At 41.1% G+C, this 18,396-nt stretch overlaps 1 protein-coding gene across 3 annotated transcripts; it reads right to left on the reverse strand.

Annotated features, from left to right (window-relative positions):
• Positions 1–731: 731 nt before the first annotated feature.
• Positions 732–15,719, reverse strand: cluha (CLUH binding protein of NUMT mRNA a). Of its 3 annotated transcripts, XM_085916495.1 has the most exons (28): positions 15,604–15,719; positions 15,347–15,509; positions 11,326–11,507; positions 11,068–11,239; positions 10,741–10,884; positions 10,521–10,648; positions 10,234–10,388; positions 9,457–9,582; positions 9,228–9,375; positions 8,394–8,486; positions 7,625–8,059; positions 7,204–7,463; positions 6,708–7,090; positions 6,151–6,252; positions 5,830–5,930; positions 5,595–5,747; positions 4,993–5,055; positions 4,642–4,886; positions 4,486–4,570; positions 4,267–4,420; positions 3,757–3,896; positions 3,361–3,441; positions 3,154–3,279; positions 2,379–2,500; positions 2,205–2,298; positions 2,001–2,135; positions 1,838–1,911; positions 732–1,717 (listed from the first exon to the last, which is right to left on the reverse strand). In XM_085916495.1, the coding sequence occupies exons 2-28, from the start codon at positions 15,483–15,485 to the stop codon at positions 1,585–1,587; spliced, it is 4,173 nt and encodes a 1,390-aa protein (XP_085772621.1). In that variant the 5' UTR covers positions 15,486–15,509; positions 15,604–15,719; the 3' UTR covers positions 732–1,584. The 3 variants fall into 3 exon arrangements, with proteins under 3 accessions (XP_085772621.1, XP_085772622.1, XP_085772620.1); XM_085916496.1 differs by lacking the exons at positions 15,347–15,509; positions 15,604–15,719 and adding an exon at positions 14,582–14,762 and having other exon boundaries at positions 6,795–7,090; XM_085916494.1 differs by lacking the exons at positions 15,347–15,509; positions 15,604–15,719 and adding an exon at positions 14,582–14,762.
• Positions 15,720–18,396: the final 2,677 nt, after the last annotated feature.

The following is an 18,396-nucleotide window of genomic DNA, read 5'->3' on the forward strand; positions in this document are numbered from 1 at the left end:
CCTTCTTGTGCAACGTGCTAGCGTGCCCCCTTATGGACATGTATTGGTAGTAATCCGCGGGCATTGGTCAAAACTGAACAAATCAGATAGAGAATACAAGTGAATAAGACAAAACCACAATTAAGATGCATAAATCACTTTTATAAAGAAAATATTTATCCCCCTCGCTTTTGACTCATGATTGCAATGACTCCCTTTGACTGTGAGCAGTTCATCTTGTATCTTTAAATGTAGCCTATTTTTGTCCCTCAATCTTTAATTTTTAAATATTTCCAGCGCCATCTCTATATTGCTTTAATCAAGTTACATCACATGTATACAAGCGCAAACTGTCAGTCTTTTTGTTTTTGTTTGGTACATCTCAATCAAGATAGCCCTTTTTTGTCCATTTTCGTTGGTGCTGAAAATATGCAGTCATATTTGTATGGGCTGCATACATGTGAAAACATGACAATCTAATTTTGGAAGAAGAGTACACACGTAAAACTAGGACCAGTAACTACAAGCAATGTTGAGCACATGTCCCAAAATAAGAATGTTAATTTTATGTCAACTATGCATATAGAAAAATAAAAGCCAATGTTCATATCACACCTCTCGCCAGCGGTCCTGTTGGATTACACAAAGACTCACACACAAAAAAAAAAGTCACACATACAAACATAATTGCACAGCCTTCTCGATGTGTAAAAATAGATTGAACACAGTTGTTAGTACATGGAGGAAATTGCTTTCAATAGGACGGTTTATGGATCGTTTTCAGGATGCAAAAATGTGGTTACATCTGATATAGATTTATACATATTTCTCCATTCTATACATTTGCTATAAAACAGTCATGGCTTAAATTAACAGGTCTAAAATGTCATTTTAAGTTTCCTGTGTATGTTTCACTGAAAAGGAAAAACATATATGTATATATCCAGCAAAGCAGCCCAATTTTCACTGTTTGCTTGCAAGACTCAGCAGGTAGCACAAATGATGAGATTCAATTAAAGTACCATTGAGGGCGTGAGTAATGAAGTGCAGTACATTCTTCCAAATACAAGGCCCACTGTTTTCAAATCTGATTTTAGTGCACAGGAGAGGGTTGCCTAGGATCACTTGCCCTGGTCTCTTCAAGGCTCTTTTAGGGAGCAACATGTGGTCATTTATCTAACAGAACTGCAGGTACGAAACTATCCGAGCTTGTAACACAACAGATAAGGCTCTGGTACAGAACATCACCCTTGGTCTTGAGTCCACAAGTGAGATCTTTTGCTCCAATGCAAACAGATTTGACATCTCATGGCAGGATTTTCTAACACTGCATGTTACGTGGATTGGATGGTTGTAGGAATTGCCTGCTTGCTCAGTTTTCCTCTTTTCTACACATCATACAGTGTGTGGACCCTTGACACATACTGCATATCCTCTTTACGCTTGACACATACTGCATATCCCCCTTACGGTGTTTTTTTCTTTATTTCAACGCTGATATAGTTTGCTCAGTTCCTGGGTCGGCGGGCATAATGACAAGACTGTTACGGCACAGTCTTCACCCTTTGTAACGCAAAAAATAACTATGTTGAGCACACTGGGACATTAATCGACAGGAATTTTGTCCACGAATTCCAGCGAGGGCTGCTCGCTCTTCTCCAGCAGCTCATTCTTCTCTGACTCCTGCAGCTGCTGCCGTCGCTGCACCTCAGCTTTCAGGTTCTCTATATCTTTTTGGCTGAAAGAAACAACGTATTAATCTTCTAATTTCCAAAAGGAATTCAGAAATTACTTAAAAGGCTGTCAGATGAGTATTTTTCACTTCAGTATATAATATTTTTCTTGGTTGTGTACATACCTTAGAGGGATAAAAATGATGCCATTGATGATGTTGAGTTGTTCTAGGATGTTGGGCATGCTTGGAGCAGTGAACTAATCAACAAGATGAGAAGGGGAAAAAAAAAACAAATTGCTTAGAGTTTCTTATCATTAGACAAAAACTGACAGTTCTTCAAAGTCACCTTAAGGGGCATGATGCTGGCACTGGAGCCATTTTTATAGATCTCGTTCATTGTTCTTTGCAGAGCCACAGCCTGTTGGGTGAGGCACTTCAGGTACTCGGAGCTTTCCTTGGTTTTCTCGTGAGCCTCGCCCATCTGCGCAGAACACGTATTTAATACGGAGCCATCCAAATAAGGAACTGTAAGAGCAGAAATCTCTGATACCTGGTTCTTGTAAATCGTGTAGCCCTCCTTTTCATGCTGTAGCGCCGAGCGGAAGTCTGCTTTGCTTTCGTAAACCCTAGCTGTAAGATGATGGCTGAACAGAAAAACAAAGACGGTCTCATCAGCGTATATGAAAGCATATGAATGTAAATAAGTGATATTATTAGTCCCCACCTGAGCGCTACTTTGAGTGACCGTGATCCATGGTACTTTGAGTTGATGGCCAGAGCGTTCTCCAAGAATCTCAGAGATAAATCGTACTCCATCACGCTATGCAGTACCAAGCCAATGTTACTCTGAAAACAACAATAACAGTTATATAACCTGCTCAAAGTTGGACATTGGAGGCAGAACTAATTTTTTTTATCAGTTATACCCCACTGAGCTGATTCAGTCACCTGAGAAATTTAAATTACTTCAACAATACATTTACAAATCTATATAATGAGATTTGACTGCCAAACTCTGTCGTTTGTGTTAAATTACATTGTTATAGTTGCACATACTCGACGAGGTCAGTAAAGAACATTTGACATCAGCTTCTTGGCCTGCATATCCTAGCAAAAGTGGTTGAAACTACAAATGACAGTTTTATTTTTATTGTGATCATTTTTAGATTTAGAGATCTTATTTGTTACACACAAACTACTGATACATGGCTAATCATTGAAATTATTGGAGTAATGGCAAGAGCCCATTTAATGGGGGAGCTCCTGAAAATTGGTGCAAATTTAGTAATTTGATGTCATTCCACTTAGAGTGGGGCCAGATAGGACTGAGCAAATTCTTCTAGTTGATGGCAATACACAGCCATGCATGTCAGGATTTATTTATCCTTTGCGTAGGTCTGCACTCTCTAACTTTTGATGTACTCAATGTGTGAGGTACCAATCCTAAATATCCATCTTGGACAAAACCAATCAACATTGTTGCTTCAGGTAGAACTTACATCTAACAGTGCCATTTCTGGGTGGTCTTCACCGCACACCAGCAACATGAGGTATCGAGCTCTGTAAAGCAGCTTCAATGCCGTGGACAGCTGTCCATTAGCAAAGCAATACAAAGACAAATGCATCTGGGGAGCAAAAAAAAGTAGAGCAATATAAGAAGTATGGCACCAGCAGAAAAACTGTCAACAACAGACCGGACAACTTACATATTCTTGAATTGTGTTGGGGTGCTCGATGCCGAGAACTCTTTCGCTCATGAGAACAGCCTTTTGTTGGTTGCTGAGTGCCTGCAGACAAGTAGGAGAACGTCATTTAGAAAGTAAAATCAATAGGACATAAATGTGAAAACGTTTGCTAATTTAGTTGCTCCACCGCTTAGAAGACCAATGCATCACAACACAGTCTAAAAAAATATATCAATGATTCCGTTTAAAGCAGCTCACAAATTGAGCCTTCTTTCTATACTTTCTCATTTTTAAAGATGTAATAAAAGTCATACGCTTACATATGGAATCGCCAAAATTTAGCGGCGAGACACTCAAATTGGTCTTGGGAAGGGTATGTCCCCTGAATTGATTCATTTAATTGCCAGTGTATAATACCTCAGCGTGGTCCCCCATGATGTAATTAAGGCGAGCCAAGAGGCGCAGGCAAGCACAAATCTCCACGTGCATAGCGCCATATACGTTATTGAAAAGGTTGAGGGCCTCATTGATCAGCTCACACCCCTCCTTCAAATATCCTGGAAAGCCCCCCAAAAAAGAAGAGTTTTTAATCATAGTATAATGACATAGCTCTAGGCAACTACAATGTACCAGACTACAATCAGGCATGCTAAAATCATTTTAAACACAAGCTGACCAAAAAATATATATATTTCATTGTCTAATAGGCCAATGTTTAAATTAACAAATGTTTTTCTTTCCAGGGTAATAAATGACATTCACTACCAAGTCACAACTTCACATGTATATTGAGATACAACTTTTGACTTGTTAGAAAACAATTACAACATAGTCCAGATAAAACTATGACCAAAACCTGAGGAAATACACAAAATGTATCGATGAATGTAGGCGTGAACCAGGCGCAAGTAGTAAAGTGAGTCTTACCTTGCTGGACCTTGGCCTGGCCACTCTGGAAAAAGTGGAAGGCATCTGAGGCTTTGGGGTTGACGTGTTTTACCACAGGGAAAATATTAAGGATGTCCTCCTCTGTAAAGGTGGGCTTGTGGCGACTGTCAAAGTTATACTCCTTGATCAGAATCTGGAGAGCAGACCAAAATGTTAAAATGTTATAGACTTTTTTTGGAGGGAGAAACGAAAACCTACCTGGATGCCTGTTTTGATTGATATTTCTCTGAGCAAAGTGATTTTCTGAATGCTGTATTTCTCCACCACCTGGTCCACGTTTTCACTGCGGAAGCGAGGAGATGATTTCATCATCATGCCTCCGCTCAGGTAGGACACACCCAAATTAGTTGTTACCATTGAATGGTGAAGTGATAGTAGCTCCGCGCCTCCGAAGAGATGTTCTTCCACAACTCGCTGGGCGTTAGGCTGGCCCATGCTGTGTTGTCGCCACTTCCAGGAACCTTGTTGCGCCGCTTGCGGCTTTTGCGGCGCGACACGAGCTCATCGGCCGGCAGGTGTCCAATGGCATCCGGGAAGGAACTCAAGAAGCAGTTCAGGAAATGGCTGACAGCGGCAGAGAGAGCTGACAGCTCCACACCCTTCACGAGGAAAACAAAAACAAATATATAATTTTAAAGGTTTTTTTTAGTCAAAACACAAACTGCAAAACTGCTAAAACTACTATTTCTATAGAATGCCACAAACCTGGAGGTATGTCTTGAAAATATGTTTTGCACATCTGGTGATCAGTTCAATGATTCCTATTCTCTAAAGATGAAAAAGGAAAAAATGGTACAATGGTAACCATCAAATCCAGTTACAGAAGATATGAAAGAAAAATATTTTCACACGAGTATGTGTGACTGGGCATACTTTGAAAAAGTAACTTTGTTACTCGACTGATTAATTTAGATTAAACTGGCTTTTGTTAGTTACACTCAGCAGATGACCCTACCCTAAAAATGGAGGTTTTGTCAATTCATGATTGTGTAAGCATCTGTAATGTCTACGAATATATAAAAAAAAAAATGACAGACTTTTTTCAACTTTCCAAATTGGTTTTATCGAAAAAAAAATATACAATTTCTAGATTCCACTTAACAAAAAGGAGCTACTTATTTCTACTTGTCTCTCTCGACTTGACATGCCATAGGCTGTATTATTGTCTGCAGAGCAATTTTGCTGTATTTGCTCCCCTGCAACATTTTTAATCCCAGTCCCACATTAAATGTGCTTCATCTCTTACACCATGTGATTATTTGTATGTCAATGCAAACTATTTCCAAGTGCCAAAATATTAGACCTACATAGATGTGTTCCAGCTGGGATCTGGCAGGAGTCTTGTCCACAAACTCCAGTACGGTGCCCAAGTAGCGTAAATTGATGCCTCGCTGGTGCAAGGCCTCTGTCAGAGTGGCTCCATCCATAGGCAGAGCACTTTGGTCCAAACAGTCTTTAACCTAGTCAGAAGATAGGAAATGACTTGACCTCTAAAAAGAAATCTAAACAAAGTAAGTGACAAATGTTCATAGTATCACTGACCAGTGATGGAATCTGGCAGGAAACGAGGAAGGCAGCACAATCTTTGAGTAACTGCTTTTGCTTCTGGATGTCTTCTGCGCTGTCGTCTGGGAAACGTACTCCTGGTTCAACAACACACATTAACTATTAACAGCCAAGGAGGTAAAATAAATGGAGTAGCCTCCTGACAGCATGATGGAACAAATCAGCGAGCTGCAACTTAGTGAGTTGCATCTGAGCAAACAAATTAATAAAGCCATAAATTGCACTATAAAGCCAAAATAAATCATTGTGGATTAACATATTTCAACAAACAAAATTAAACATACTGTCCGATCTTACCTGGAGAGAAGATATCAGGGTTGAAGCGGATGTCAAAAGACGTATTGCTGATAGAGCCAACTGCCTTGCAGGCATTGAGGACGACCTCACGACTTTTGGGGTCTGTTTGGAAACGACGAGTGAAAATATTGGTCAGTGAGGTGGATAGTCAATTTGATATTATTTTGTCAATCAATCTGTAAACAGACCATGCAAACAACACTGTGGTGTGGATCAATGCAAACTCAACCCCACTTAAGAAAGGAAAAGTGTCAACATGCACATTATACACGACGGAGTGAACAAATCAGACATCCAAAGACATTTGGACATTTTGAGTGGTACTACACAATACGAGTATGATTGGTTTTAGTTATTTCACTCAGCAGGCTGGAAAAGTGACAGGGATTGAGGGCCAACACTCTTTTGCCATGCAGGCTGAGGACTGAGCAGGTACAGCTACTCGGGTGGATTAAAGCTGCTTGGAAATGTGAAGGGACGTTCTTTCCGACACGACTTGTCTGATTGCGACTATCCACCAGAGTAGCTGTCCCAGCCTTTGAGATTTTTAAACGTACCAATACCAGATCCATCTTCGGCAACTAAGGTCTCCGCTAGCTCTTTGGCCTGAGCTAATCCTGGAATATTTTCCTCAAGCTCCTTACCCTCCAGTGGGCTCTTGCACTCCCCATTCTGTGCTGCTGTAGGCTCCAAAGGACCATTTGTGGCCTTTGAAGGTGTTTCCTCCCCATCAGTCCCAATGAGGCCGCTGTCCGTTTGGACCGAGCCATCTGTAGAACCCAGCGTGCTCGAATCTGAAGCGGCGCTTTGCGTTCCATCAGTATTGGTCTCGGTTTGGGACGTTTGAGTGATGGCTGGGGTTTTTTCGTTCCTGTTGGCATCCTTGTTAGCTTTCTGTTGCATGAGTTGAAGTGCAGCCATCTTCATAAAGAGAAGGTATCTAAGAAGGGACATAATCCACTGTTATTGCAGGTATGGTGAGTTACTGAATAACAGAAGCGCAGACAAACACTAACCTGTGTTTTTTAAGTTAAAAAAAAAAAAAACACTAACCTGTGCTCAACGAAGGCCTCAATGAGTTCTTGGCGAAGGCAGGCGAGGCGGTGGCGGTGCTGGCGGGGGAAACCCTGACGCTGACACTCTGGAGCTAACTCCTCTCCCTCCACAGGAAGGAAGTTGAGGTCAGGCGGGAAGGTGCGAAGAAGGTCCAGAATATAGTGACGGCCATCATTTCCGATGATGCCCTTACATTCGACCGATGAGCAAAGCTCCACAGCCTCGTTCTTCTCGTTGAGCACATTGTACTTCTGGACCTGAGATGACGAGCAAGAAAAGGTGATTGTTAAAATGAGGTATTGCATTCGTTTTTAGAATATTGACTATATAAATGCAGATGCGGACACTGAGCAATAAATTGATATACAGCGTCTAATTAAGCAGCGGCCACTTTTGAGCAAACGTTTGTGCTACTGACTTTGAGGGGCCGGCTGGTCTTTGCCAAAAGCTCAAGGTATTTGCTGTGGGTCACAACTGTCTTTCCAAAGTCGATGGAGCCATAGATGACGCTCTGCTCCTGCTCGCGTTCCAGGATGCCAGGAATGATTGACTGGGCGGTGACACGGTAGCCTCTGTAGTCCACCACCACTGTGCCCAGTGTGTAGAGTCCCTCCACATCCACTGCCCCATAAGCTCTCACGCCATTCAAGTCATTGGTGGGCGCGGCATGGGCGGCGGCGTCCCCGCCCAGCTCACGATAATGGTCCCGCACGTCAAAGCCCGGGCTGAAGAAAATGTTGTTCCAGATGAACATCTGCATGTGCGTTTCGTCACCGGGATTGATGGCCATTACGTTTCCGTCGATGACTGCCATGGCGCCGCGTGTGGCTGCTGCTGCAAAGTCGCTGTGGACCTGCAAAGAGAAGAAAATGGAGATACATTTTTGACTAAACATGAACATTCTGCAGCGGTAATTTATTTACGATTAAGGTGTGACGATGTCCTCATTTATACATATTTTTTCTAAATATCCTGTTTACTCAAGAAAAATTCAACTGTATATACAGCCTAATGAGATCCAAGAACCGGTTTCCTGGGCAAATGTTTGTATGTCTATGTGTGTGTGGATGTGATGGTGGGGGAACATGACTATTTAGAGTGGTGAAATCGAAACAATTAGCCTAATATGTATCCTTGCTAAATAAAACAATTTGGATGATACAATACATGCAGTACTGCTATAGTACCTTGAAAATAGCCCGCTCCCTTAACAGGCGCTCAGGCAGATTCTTCCTCGGAAGCTCTCTTGTCGTCTGCAGCTCCTCATTCCAATCTCTAGTCTGAAGATGAGCAAAAATGAGTAGTTAAATGAATACATCTGTAAATTTCAACCAAAATGGGACGATAATGTTTTATAAAGGCAGAAATCATTATATGAGACTCCTGGAGGATCTCAAGAGTAAGCATATCTTACGCCCAGTTGCACACAGAGCGATACAACCGTACAATCATCAACAAATTACAGACCACTAACTCTGGGGGGAAAAAAAAAAAAAAAAAAAAAAGAATCGTTCTAATCATGATATCATGAAACAGCATCTTAAGGCGGCATGGCATGTACATTGTATTTAACCACAAACAACATAATAGAATTGTCAAGGGAAAAAAGTGATTGTCCTAGCCTTTGTAACAGAAGAAACAGGCGAGAATGAATGGACATTTGAGAGACAGCTGGCAATGATAGTCCCATTCATTGACTGCACTTGTGTGCATTTCAACAACACACATGCCCCACACTTTGTCTTCCAGCTATTTGTAAAGTATTGGTACAGCTTGGCAGCAATCAGCTGGATCTGGCTTAGTAACCGGAAAAGATTACGGGACACAACATGACCCTTTTTTTATTTGCTGTTATAGTTGATGTTGTGACGCTAATCACCAGCAGATTCAAATTCCAAATCAAATCACAGCTTACTGACAACAGTCAGCCACCCTTGAAAACACAACTACACAACAGTTCCGCCACATTCAGTCTCGCAGTAAGCAGCAGGTCTAATGTTGTGACAAACTAGTAGCCGTACCTGTCCTGGTATGTGCTCTTCGTAACCTAAACGGGAAGTGTAGGCGTCCTCGGCTCGAACACAGTCCATTGCATGGTCGACCTGTGGTGACGTCCAGCTGTACACCTGGAAAGGTGTGGGTATTCGCTCAAACGGATGCCTCTGGACCCTGCATTGTAAAAGACAATTACATCAATAATGGGGATTTTCCCATGTGCCCCACCACCAGATGATATGTCGGAAATGTCACCTTTTCCTTTGCAGGGCAGTGAAGTTCTTCTTAAAGGCAGGGCTGATTTGGCTCAGTAGTTCAACCAGAGAATGGCTTAAGAAACTAGGGTTGGCTGGTTTGGGGTTGAAAGTGTAGGTCGTCGACCTGAACAACACAGACACAAACATGAGCAAGTAAACTAATGTAAAGTAATTTTGAGGAAAGACCAAGGTTCTACATAGCACACGTTTCTGGCCTACAAATGTAAATCGAGCTAATTTATGTGACTGAGCTCTTTGGTATCCCAAGATTAGGAGAATGACACAGCAAAATAGAGAATGTTGCAATCACTACTTCCAACACACTCCTCTGTTGTATAAACGCAAAGGAACCTATGTGCAATCTTATGAGGTGATACAAGATATGTACTAAATATTATGACTTTAAAAAAAAAAATAGTGTTCCTTGACAGGTGAATGCACATATAGTAGCAAAGTTTCTCACAGTGGTTATTATTCTGTGTCACAATGACATTTGAATTTTTGCTATACCTCTCTTTATCATTCAGTCCAGCTGTACACTGGAAGCAAAATAATGATTACTTAATCTCACCAAATTGACAAAATCTTACGGGTCATTTAATCATCATGGTGAATCTAATGTTGTGGCTGCTGAATATGGTCTTTCCATTTAGAATGAGGAAAAATTAGTGAAGAATGTTCTACCTGAAGAAAGTCCTTGACTGTTAACTGCAACAAATGGCTCCATATGAGCCACTAAGGATTAGGTTACTCAAAACGAGAGAAGTTGACTAACTGGTTGAGGTAGAAGCCGCGTGTTGAGGCAGTGACACTGACATGGCGCTCTTCCACTGTCACGATGTAAAGGTACATGAGGTCGCCATGCATCTTCCTGTTGCCGGGGGGAGGATTCCAGCCACTCATGGTCAGGACCTTCAGGCACTGCATAGGCTGTTCGGGAAGACAAGTGGGTCCACATTTTGTTCTACTGCAACAAATGGTATTGTATTACACTAGAGGTGTGCACAAGCGGGTCACAGTATGTTTGAAAACTAAAACCTCATCGTAGAAATTGGGTTTTACCTTCCATTCCTTGTTTTGTGGCTGGATAGGTATAAGAGGGCGCTCTTTACTGCCAGGGAGAATGTGTTCTGGGGGAGTGCAGTCAATCTGCTCCAGCTCGCTGCCCTTCTTCTTTCGCTTGCCACTATCTGCAGTCAAAAAAAATACAAACCATGTCCACATTGCACATCAAACAAGGGCGCAGCGTCTATTACAGGATGCTGCAGCAATCTCAAGGTACCTCCAAGGTCTCCATCTGTGAAAATACTTAGGAAGGAAAGAGAGTTGCAGTCCACTCCGTTGTAGGCATCTGACGGGTCCAGACTCTTCAACAGGTCTCGGATGTGACGCACGTGGATCCGTGCTTCACGCACAGTGTACGGCTCTACAGAAGCACGGATGACAAAAAAAAAAGTGGATCTGAATGGTTTGCCTGGGCTTGACGAATTGTCCTCAATAGAACTTTGTGGCCGGCCTTTCATTAACATTTGGACTGCTCTGTCAGCTCCAATGCATCAAAGGACTTTTTATTCACGAGACAGCCGCTGCAGATGCTTATCACGCTGACCTTCTACCACTTTGAGCAGCGAGCCTTCCTGTAGACCTTCAATGGACTTGAGCTCAGCGAAGTTGGCCAACACGTTTCCGTCCAGCTGCAGCGAGAAACAGGTACGGTGGCAGGCATCCTCTCTGTCAATCAACACCTGATGGATCTCCTGAACCATCTCCTGTGGAGACACCTGAGTACAAAGAGGTGGAGATGGGAAGATAAGAAGAAAAAAAAAAAAACCCTGATGACGCAAAGCTGCTTTTATTTCCTGTGTACCTGGAGATCAAAGGGCTCGGCGCCGGGTGCCTGGATCTTAACGGTGAAACCCGTGTCCTGGATGACGATCACCTCCTGCTCGCTGGAGTCGTCGCCTCCGTTCACTTCACTGTGACTGTCCCTCTTTGACTCCAATCCATCCGTGTGCTCATGTGCGCCTCCACCATTCACCATGACTGTTTCTGCACAGAAAAGCAGAGACAAAACTCACTCATTTAGTTTGTGAGGAGCGCAAACTAAATTCTGTCACGCTGCAACCTCCAGACTATTGAACCACATGACTGGCTGATGTCCTGCCAAGCAGTTGCGTCAGCAACAATAGCACAAAAGCTGTTTAGTTTGAATGAATGGAACTCTTTTGGCCAAGACATTTTCATTCAATAAATGCCACTTTTAAGCATTATACTGTCTGTACAATACATTTGTATTTACATAGCGCTTTCACAACAGCTGTTGCTGCAAAAAAGCGCTTTAAAAAACATCTCACATTAATACATGAGAACACATCACATAAAACAATGGCAATAATACAATAATAACTATGCTTTTCTTGTTTGAAGCAATTATAGATGAAATGTTTCTTTTCATGCTTACTTCGTGGATCAGCGGCGTCATGATCACAGTGTGCATGACGTCACAGACGTTTGCAACAGCCAAGTTTGAAAAGTAAATGTCCATTTGAAGATGGACCAGTAAACGTTTTTCGCTACGAGTCCAAATTTGCTGCCACTGCACAAATCATTATTATCTCCTCAAGTAAAAGTGACAATAAAAGTAAAGGCTGTGGAAATCGAGCAGCAGGACTGAGTAGTAAACCGAGGGATTTATGCATTAGGGATTCAGCTGCTGTCAAGTGCACGTCCTTGCTCACCGTCAAGGGCAACACGGCGTCAGGGTTGCTAAGATAGGGGGTGGGGCTTCATAAACTAGACCCTGACCGACACTGGCAACATATGAAGAAAGGGGGGAGTTGCAGTCACAGGACAGAGCAGCCAGCAGCCAGGCTGTGAATACCAAACAACAGCTTCACGCCAGTTTGAACTGTCCAAAACTAGGAGTAGGCGCCACAATGTATTTAATATACCTGAGGTAAAAGAGCTTAAACATAGCTGCAGCTGTAACAAATGTGCTATATAAATAAAGTTGTGTTGTATTGTATACATATTATGCATATTCTCTTTGAGTGCGAGATGCCTGAACTTGTCCGACTTCAACGAGACCCTCTTCCACACCTACCCATTGAAAAACATACGTGAAGAATAAATTTGTTGATGGCAAAAATCTGTTTGATTCCAGGTGACGGATATATATATATATAAATATGCACTGCGGCACATGAGTTAATTCAGATGCGGCATCTATTAAATTGGAGGCTACTAACGATGGAAATGTCATTTCAAAATACAACATAACTTGTTTGTCAAAGAATAACTGAATTCCAGTTCAAAGCAGGGAATGTATCACGCCTGGGAGCACAAAAATAGTCTGTGTCCTGTTCCAGGCAAAAATAGGAGGTCAAGGCAAAGGGATAAATTGAACATTAATCTGACAGAGAAGCAGCCAAGTAGCAAAAACACGACTATAAATGTGCACAGCTCTACTATGAGGCACTTACAAAAATGAGAAATGGATCAAGTCCGAGGCCTGAGACATGAGGACCCTGGCAGCTCCCATGACGTCATCCAAAAGGAGGACAACCATGAAAAACAAAATATAAGGCCTTATCAGAACCAGAATCTGCTTTATTGGCCAGGTTTATACATGCCAAACAAGGAATTTGACTCTGGTTGATCTCAGCCTCTGTACAACATTTAAGTGACTAACAACATTCAGGTGACTAACAACAGTTAAGTGGTAAGAGCAGGATGTGATTGCCCAGTGATGTCGCTGAGACTCTGTGAGTGGTGTGAGTTCATCAGAGAGACAGCCTCGGTAGTTCAAACAGACTGTGACCTGGGTGCGAAGGGTCTGTTACTTGCACGTTTCCTGGTCCTGGACAGGTACAAGTCCGATTACAATAACACAGACAGGAAGCGTAATGATTTGGTTGGACAGGATGAGCTTGTGAGCAGAAGAATAGTGTGAGGCTGTCTGTGATTGTCGGGATTAACCCAGTCACCCTTCACCCGTTTCGGCAGCATTAAAGCCGCAGAGGGTCATGCCGGTTGACCGGTTCAACATTCTGGTCCCGCAACACAGTTGAGGTCCTATTCTTCATTCATAGAATGAGCCACAGATGGGCATCAATTGACCTGAATGTGAGACGTTACATTTCAGAGAGGAGATAAAATTATGCCCTCAATTTGGATTGCAAAACAAGGACCATAAATGTCTTCTGCTTGTATAAACACATGCATGCTTGTATTAAATGCGACATTAAGAGTTCATTTAGTTTAATGCTATTTTTTATTTACAACAAAAAAAATGCATCTTTCTTCATTTATCTATGCCAGTGACAAGCACAACAATTAAATGCTCTTTTACTAGATGGCACGGGATACAACTAACAAGTGTATGGACCTGTTACCACTCATACTGTTCAAATAAACAGGCCTAGAGTCATCCGGTGAGTGATGATCTACTTTTACCTAGCACATGATTCTGCCTCACAAGTGTTCTAAACCAGTGTTCCCAATCGTCAGCGCACGGCCCTGTACACAGCTGGTACCAGATCTAATAAAGCCCTGCCATTCTGCTCGATAATCATTTTTCTTCAATAATAAAGTTGTAAAATCGAGAGAAGACAAAATCATAATCACAATGATTTTGATTAATCATCCAGCCGTAGATGAGGAATGATTGTTGCATTAGTCCATTGCGGAATGGTATGTTTATTAGGGAAATTTGTTAAGGATATAATACGGTATTGTCCTCAAATTAATGTCGGTTTGACAAACATGCATAACTGCAATAAATGTGTTTTTAATTTCAGTACAGCTGTCATGGGTTATTTTCAAATTGCTACAAGACCATTGATACCAATCCTAACTGCAGCAATAATGTGGATCTTTAAAATGTCAATCGATACATTATCACAGTGGTCGACACGTTGGAAGGAGTTTTTTTTTTTTTTTTTTGTCAAACGAGACGAATGCCACATGACTACAACGCAGGCTACGGTGACTTGCTTGCCAAGTTGTGTAACTTCTTTCTCGGCTGACTGCCATCCTCGGCTCGGTGTCAATCGAGCAACATTTACACCGTGCTTCGGCTTGCTTCATCGAGAACGGCTCCACGTTTTAACGTCAGTACTCACCAGCTTGTCTCATTAGAAGCGTAACCTTCCCTTTCACAATGAATGCACCTTCATGACTTTTACTATGTAAGCAAGGGCTTCCGCTTCCCGGGCGAGAGGGACACTCGACTTCATCCCCACCGGTGGGGGAGCAACGCATGTCAGGAGCGCGTTTAGACAGGCTCATGAGTGCTTTGATGTCTTAACTATGAGTCGTCTTGAACTATTAATTACTAGAGTAAATAAACAAGTGTGAGACACAGTGCAAAACGAAAGGGAAACACATTTAAGGGATAAGGTTTGGAGAGTGACCCCCGTGTTTGTGCTGAAAGTGTGCGACGCCATTGAAGGTGACCTTCAGTAACATATACGTCACTATGAGTTTGCGCGAAACGTTTCCAACTTCGGAGAGTTTACATTTTGGGTTTTCAAATGAAAAGCAACTTTATACGATTACTAAAGAAGCTGTGTAATAATGTTTCCACTAGCATGGCTAAAGCGCTTGACAGCGGGCCAAATGTTAGCATTTCAGCTAAACTGTTTAGGTTGGTTAGTTGTGCATCGGCATCCATAGACACGTACTATCCCGATAACAGACTTACGAAAACAGTCTAATTTTGTATATTGCTTAAATAAAAAAAAAAGAAACATTATACCCTTGGCATGTAATACAGGTGTACCACTAGCCATTTAAGATGACCCAAAGACGGTAGAGGTGAAGCGAGACAAATATAAATGCAAGGACCATAGTGTTTACGCGTATATGAAACAGATATGACATCTCACCACAGCTACACGACTCCTTCAAATGTGCCCTGCTGCTCTCGTGGGCGTCCTGAGCACCATCCCCGGCTTCCTCCGCAGCAACATCAGCCGGACTGCAACCGGGCGCAGAAGCCGGGATGTCGTCCGTCTTGCTCACCATGGTCAAAAAGACTAAACAGGCGATCTGACAGTGTTGGAGAAGAGCTATTCACGAGTCGGCTTGGCTTGGTGTGCTTTTGGGCCAGTTGGCAATCTGCATGCGCATTAGACGGGCTTACAAAACAAGTGTGATAGGAAGGACAGAGATGTATGGATCACACGTGCTTTTCTCCTTTCCTCCTTTGACCTCTTTGCCTTTGCCTTCACTTGGCCCCGCCCACTGATCGCGGCTACTACGGAGAGTCACACGTAACAAATCTCTACCACTTAAGTATGGGTGACCGATATTGACAAAATTAAATAAATAATAACACAATGAAACGTTTAGTTAAATCTCATTAATTAATTGATTCAATGTTACATTGATTAATTAATCATGGAACTGAATAATGAAAACAAAAAAAATCAACAAATAAATACTTTTTGTTCTTTTGTGTTGCTAAATAATACGTTTTGAGGTTCCCAATATTTAATAGTTGTAATTACATAAGTGTTGTAGAGATTTTTCTTTGTGTATTGTTAATTTTGAAGAAATAAGGTGCCTGATTCAGACACACATCTTTAAGAATGTTTATACTCACGGTACTGAGAGTAAAACATGTCAACAGTATATTCAGCCAACCATCCCTCTCCCTAATCTCCTTTCTTTCTGATTCACATCAGTTTTTTATAACTTGACTTGAATTTAGGGATAAATACCAAGAACATACCCAAGGCATTCTCCAAAACAGAATGGGAGACACTTTTATTATCTGCCAACTTCCCTAATTTGCTCACTCCCCAAGACAAGTTAGAAGGTTGTTTTTATAACAATCGAAAGGACAAATATTTAGGTTTTCATTCAGAACTGCTTTCTTTCTGTCAAATACTGTTTGAATACAATGTTTTTGCTCCAGGGGCACTTCTAATAAAGATAACAACATGCTAAAAGTATAATAGTACACTTTGATGGTTGCTCTATGTAATTGATTATGCTACTGATGAGTGAAACATGCAAAGTACTTTCAGGTAACACACTTATTGGATGCTTACTTAGGTAATCATGCACCAATTAACTCTACATGATAGTTGAACACATCTACCATTTTATTATGGTGATATTAGTGAGATGCAATTTGCAATTCATCTTTTCTATTGGATCTCATTCAATGGCCTTTCACACAAACTAACCAGCAAGTGTATTGTAAATCATTCAAAACAAACAGACAGGAAGGTCTCGGTTTTTATTTATTATTTTATTTTTACAGTGCATCCTACAAGGTTGATGCAGGTGTCACCTTAGGACATGGACAATATTAGGAGGAACTCCTTCTGTGTGGTTGATGGTATTGAGCACACATCAAATAGTGCATCACCAGCAGATGCTGGATGGTGCCGCTAAGCATTGACTGAAATAGTTCTAATAACTCCACACTAAATAAAAAGATGGAAGACACTTTCTCTGGCTGGGGGAAGTGAGGATATATTGCAGCAAATTGAGGATTAATGATTTAAAATAGAAATAACGAAAATAATGAATTATGAGGGCACTCGCTTTGGAGGTAAACTCGCTTTGGCTCATTCCTGTGACTCACTCTGAAGTACAGACGCAAAACAAGTATGTTAAAGCTGAATATGTCTAAATCCTGAATAAGACCTACTCTACTGAAGTGCTACAACAAGCTAGATGGATAAAGAGCTTCATCTACCTGATGTTTTGTTTTAGATACTCTGAGCTTAACAGTCTTAATTTAATATCAACCTGTAGAGCAAAATTGTACCAAGTTGTAAGAAAGACAAATGAACCAGAATAGTGCACCCAGTTATGCTATGATGGCTTACCATTTGGGACAAGGGTTTTAGCTGGCATTCTATCCTGACCGTCATGTGTGGCATAAAACGGTTTATTGCCGCCACTCATGCAGCACATTATCAGATCATGTTTATCAGATCGACAGAATCTTACAAAAGTCAAACAATGAGGCATTAATTATGAAGCAAATGGAGACAATAGTCATTAAATATGAACATACTACATAGTCTGTAAAACAGCTGTCACAACCTATAGATTATATATAAATATAGGAATACATTGCTCTACTGAAGACAAAACTAAATATTTAAATTCATATCTGATGTCTGATGAGTTAAGCTTCACACTTCTCATCACAAAAAAAAAAACAAGTATTAAAAGCAGGACCCATTAATTACAAAGAGGGAAAAATATGTGAAACTATAAACTTCATTATATTCTTTCATAGAAAATAAAACACATGGTTTGCTGTTTGATAAGGCAGTCATTACAATGGAGCTCTGAATGTATAACAGAAAAAAAAAATACTGACAGAAGAAATATTCATACTTTGCTTATTGTATTCAGTTCGCTCATTTTTATACATAGGGATTTCTTCTTATATTTGCATAACTAATAATATTCTGTGCAAAGCTCGTGTCTTAACTGATAATCTCCCTGCACATGTTGATACCGCTACAGTATTTAAGAGTTAGTACTATACACTTTGAAAATGTTACAACCACACCACCAACTTAAAAAAAAGCCCTCACTTAACCAGCAGTCACGTTCTTATTGGTCCGTTTTTCCTGAGATGTAAATAAAAGGAAGTTTCTCGAGCAGATTAGTTGCCTCTAGTGTTTTTGTTTGGAACACAGAATGTGATGAGAAATTCAGGGTTGAATAACAACTGGGCAACTGTTTATACAAAGCAATTCGTGTATCAAGCACAGCGTTTAAAAAAACACACTTAAGAGGAATCGGTTAAAAAAAACAAAAACGTTTGGTATTTCTAATTCAGTCTCGTAAAATTTTGATTAAAATGCACAGTGTATTTCTTAATTCAAACATTTCCTGTCTGACAAATTACACTTATTACTTGTCAAAATGTAACAACCGTCTACAGTGAGTTTAATTCCGT

This window comes from Syngnathus leptorhynchus, chromosome 7 (genome assembly GCF_054491065.1).
Source record: "Syngnathus leptorhynchus isolate UIUO chromosome 7, UIUO_Slep, whole genome shotgun sequence".
Lineage (NCBI taxonomy): Eukaryota > Metazoa > Chordata > Actinopteri > Syngnathiformes > Syngnathidae > Syngnathus > Syngnathus leptorhynchus.

Excerpts from the sequence above, each read along its gene's own strand:
- cluha (XM_085916494.1), bottom strand. The coding sequence starts at position 14,747 with ATGAGCCTGTCTAAACGCGCTCCTGACATGCGTTGCTCCCCCACCGGT. Across the intron at positions 3,442-3,756 it reads TCATGGGGGACCACGCTGAG|GCACTCAGCAACCAACAAAA; the intron begins GTATTATACACT and ends ACTTGTCTGCAG. Across the intron at positions 1,912-2,000 it reads CCAGCATCATGCCCCTTAAG|TTCACTGCTCCAAGCATGCC; the intron begins GTGACTTTGAAG and ends CTTGTTGATTAG.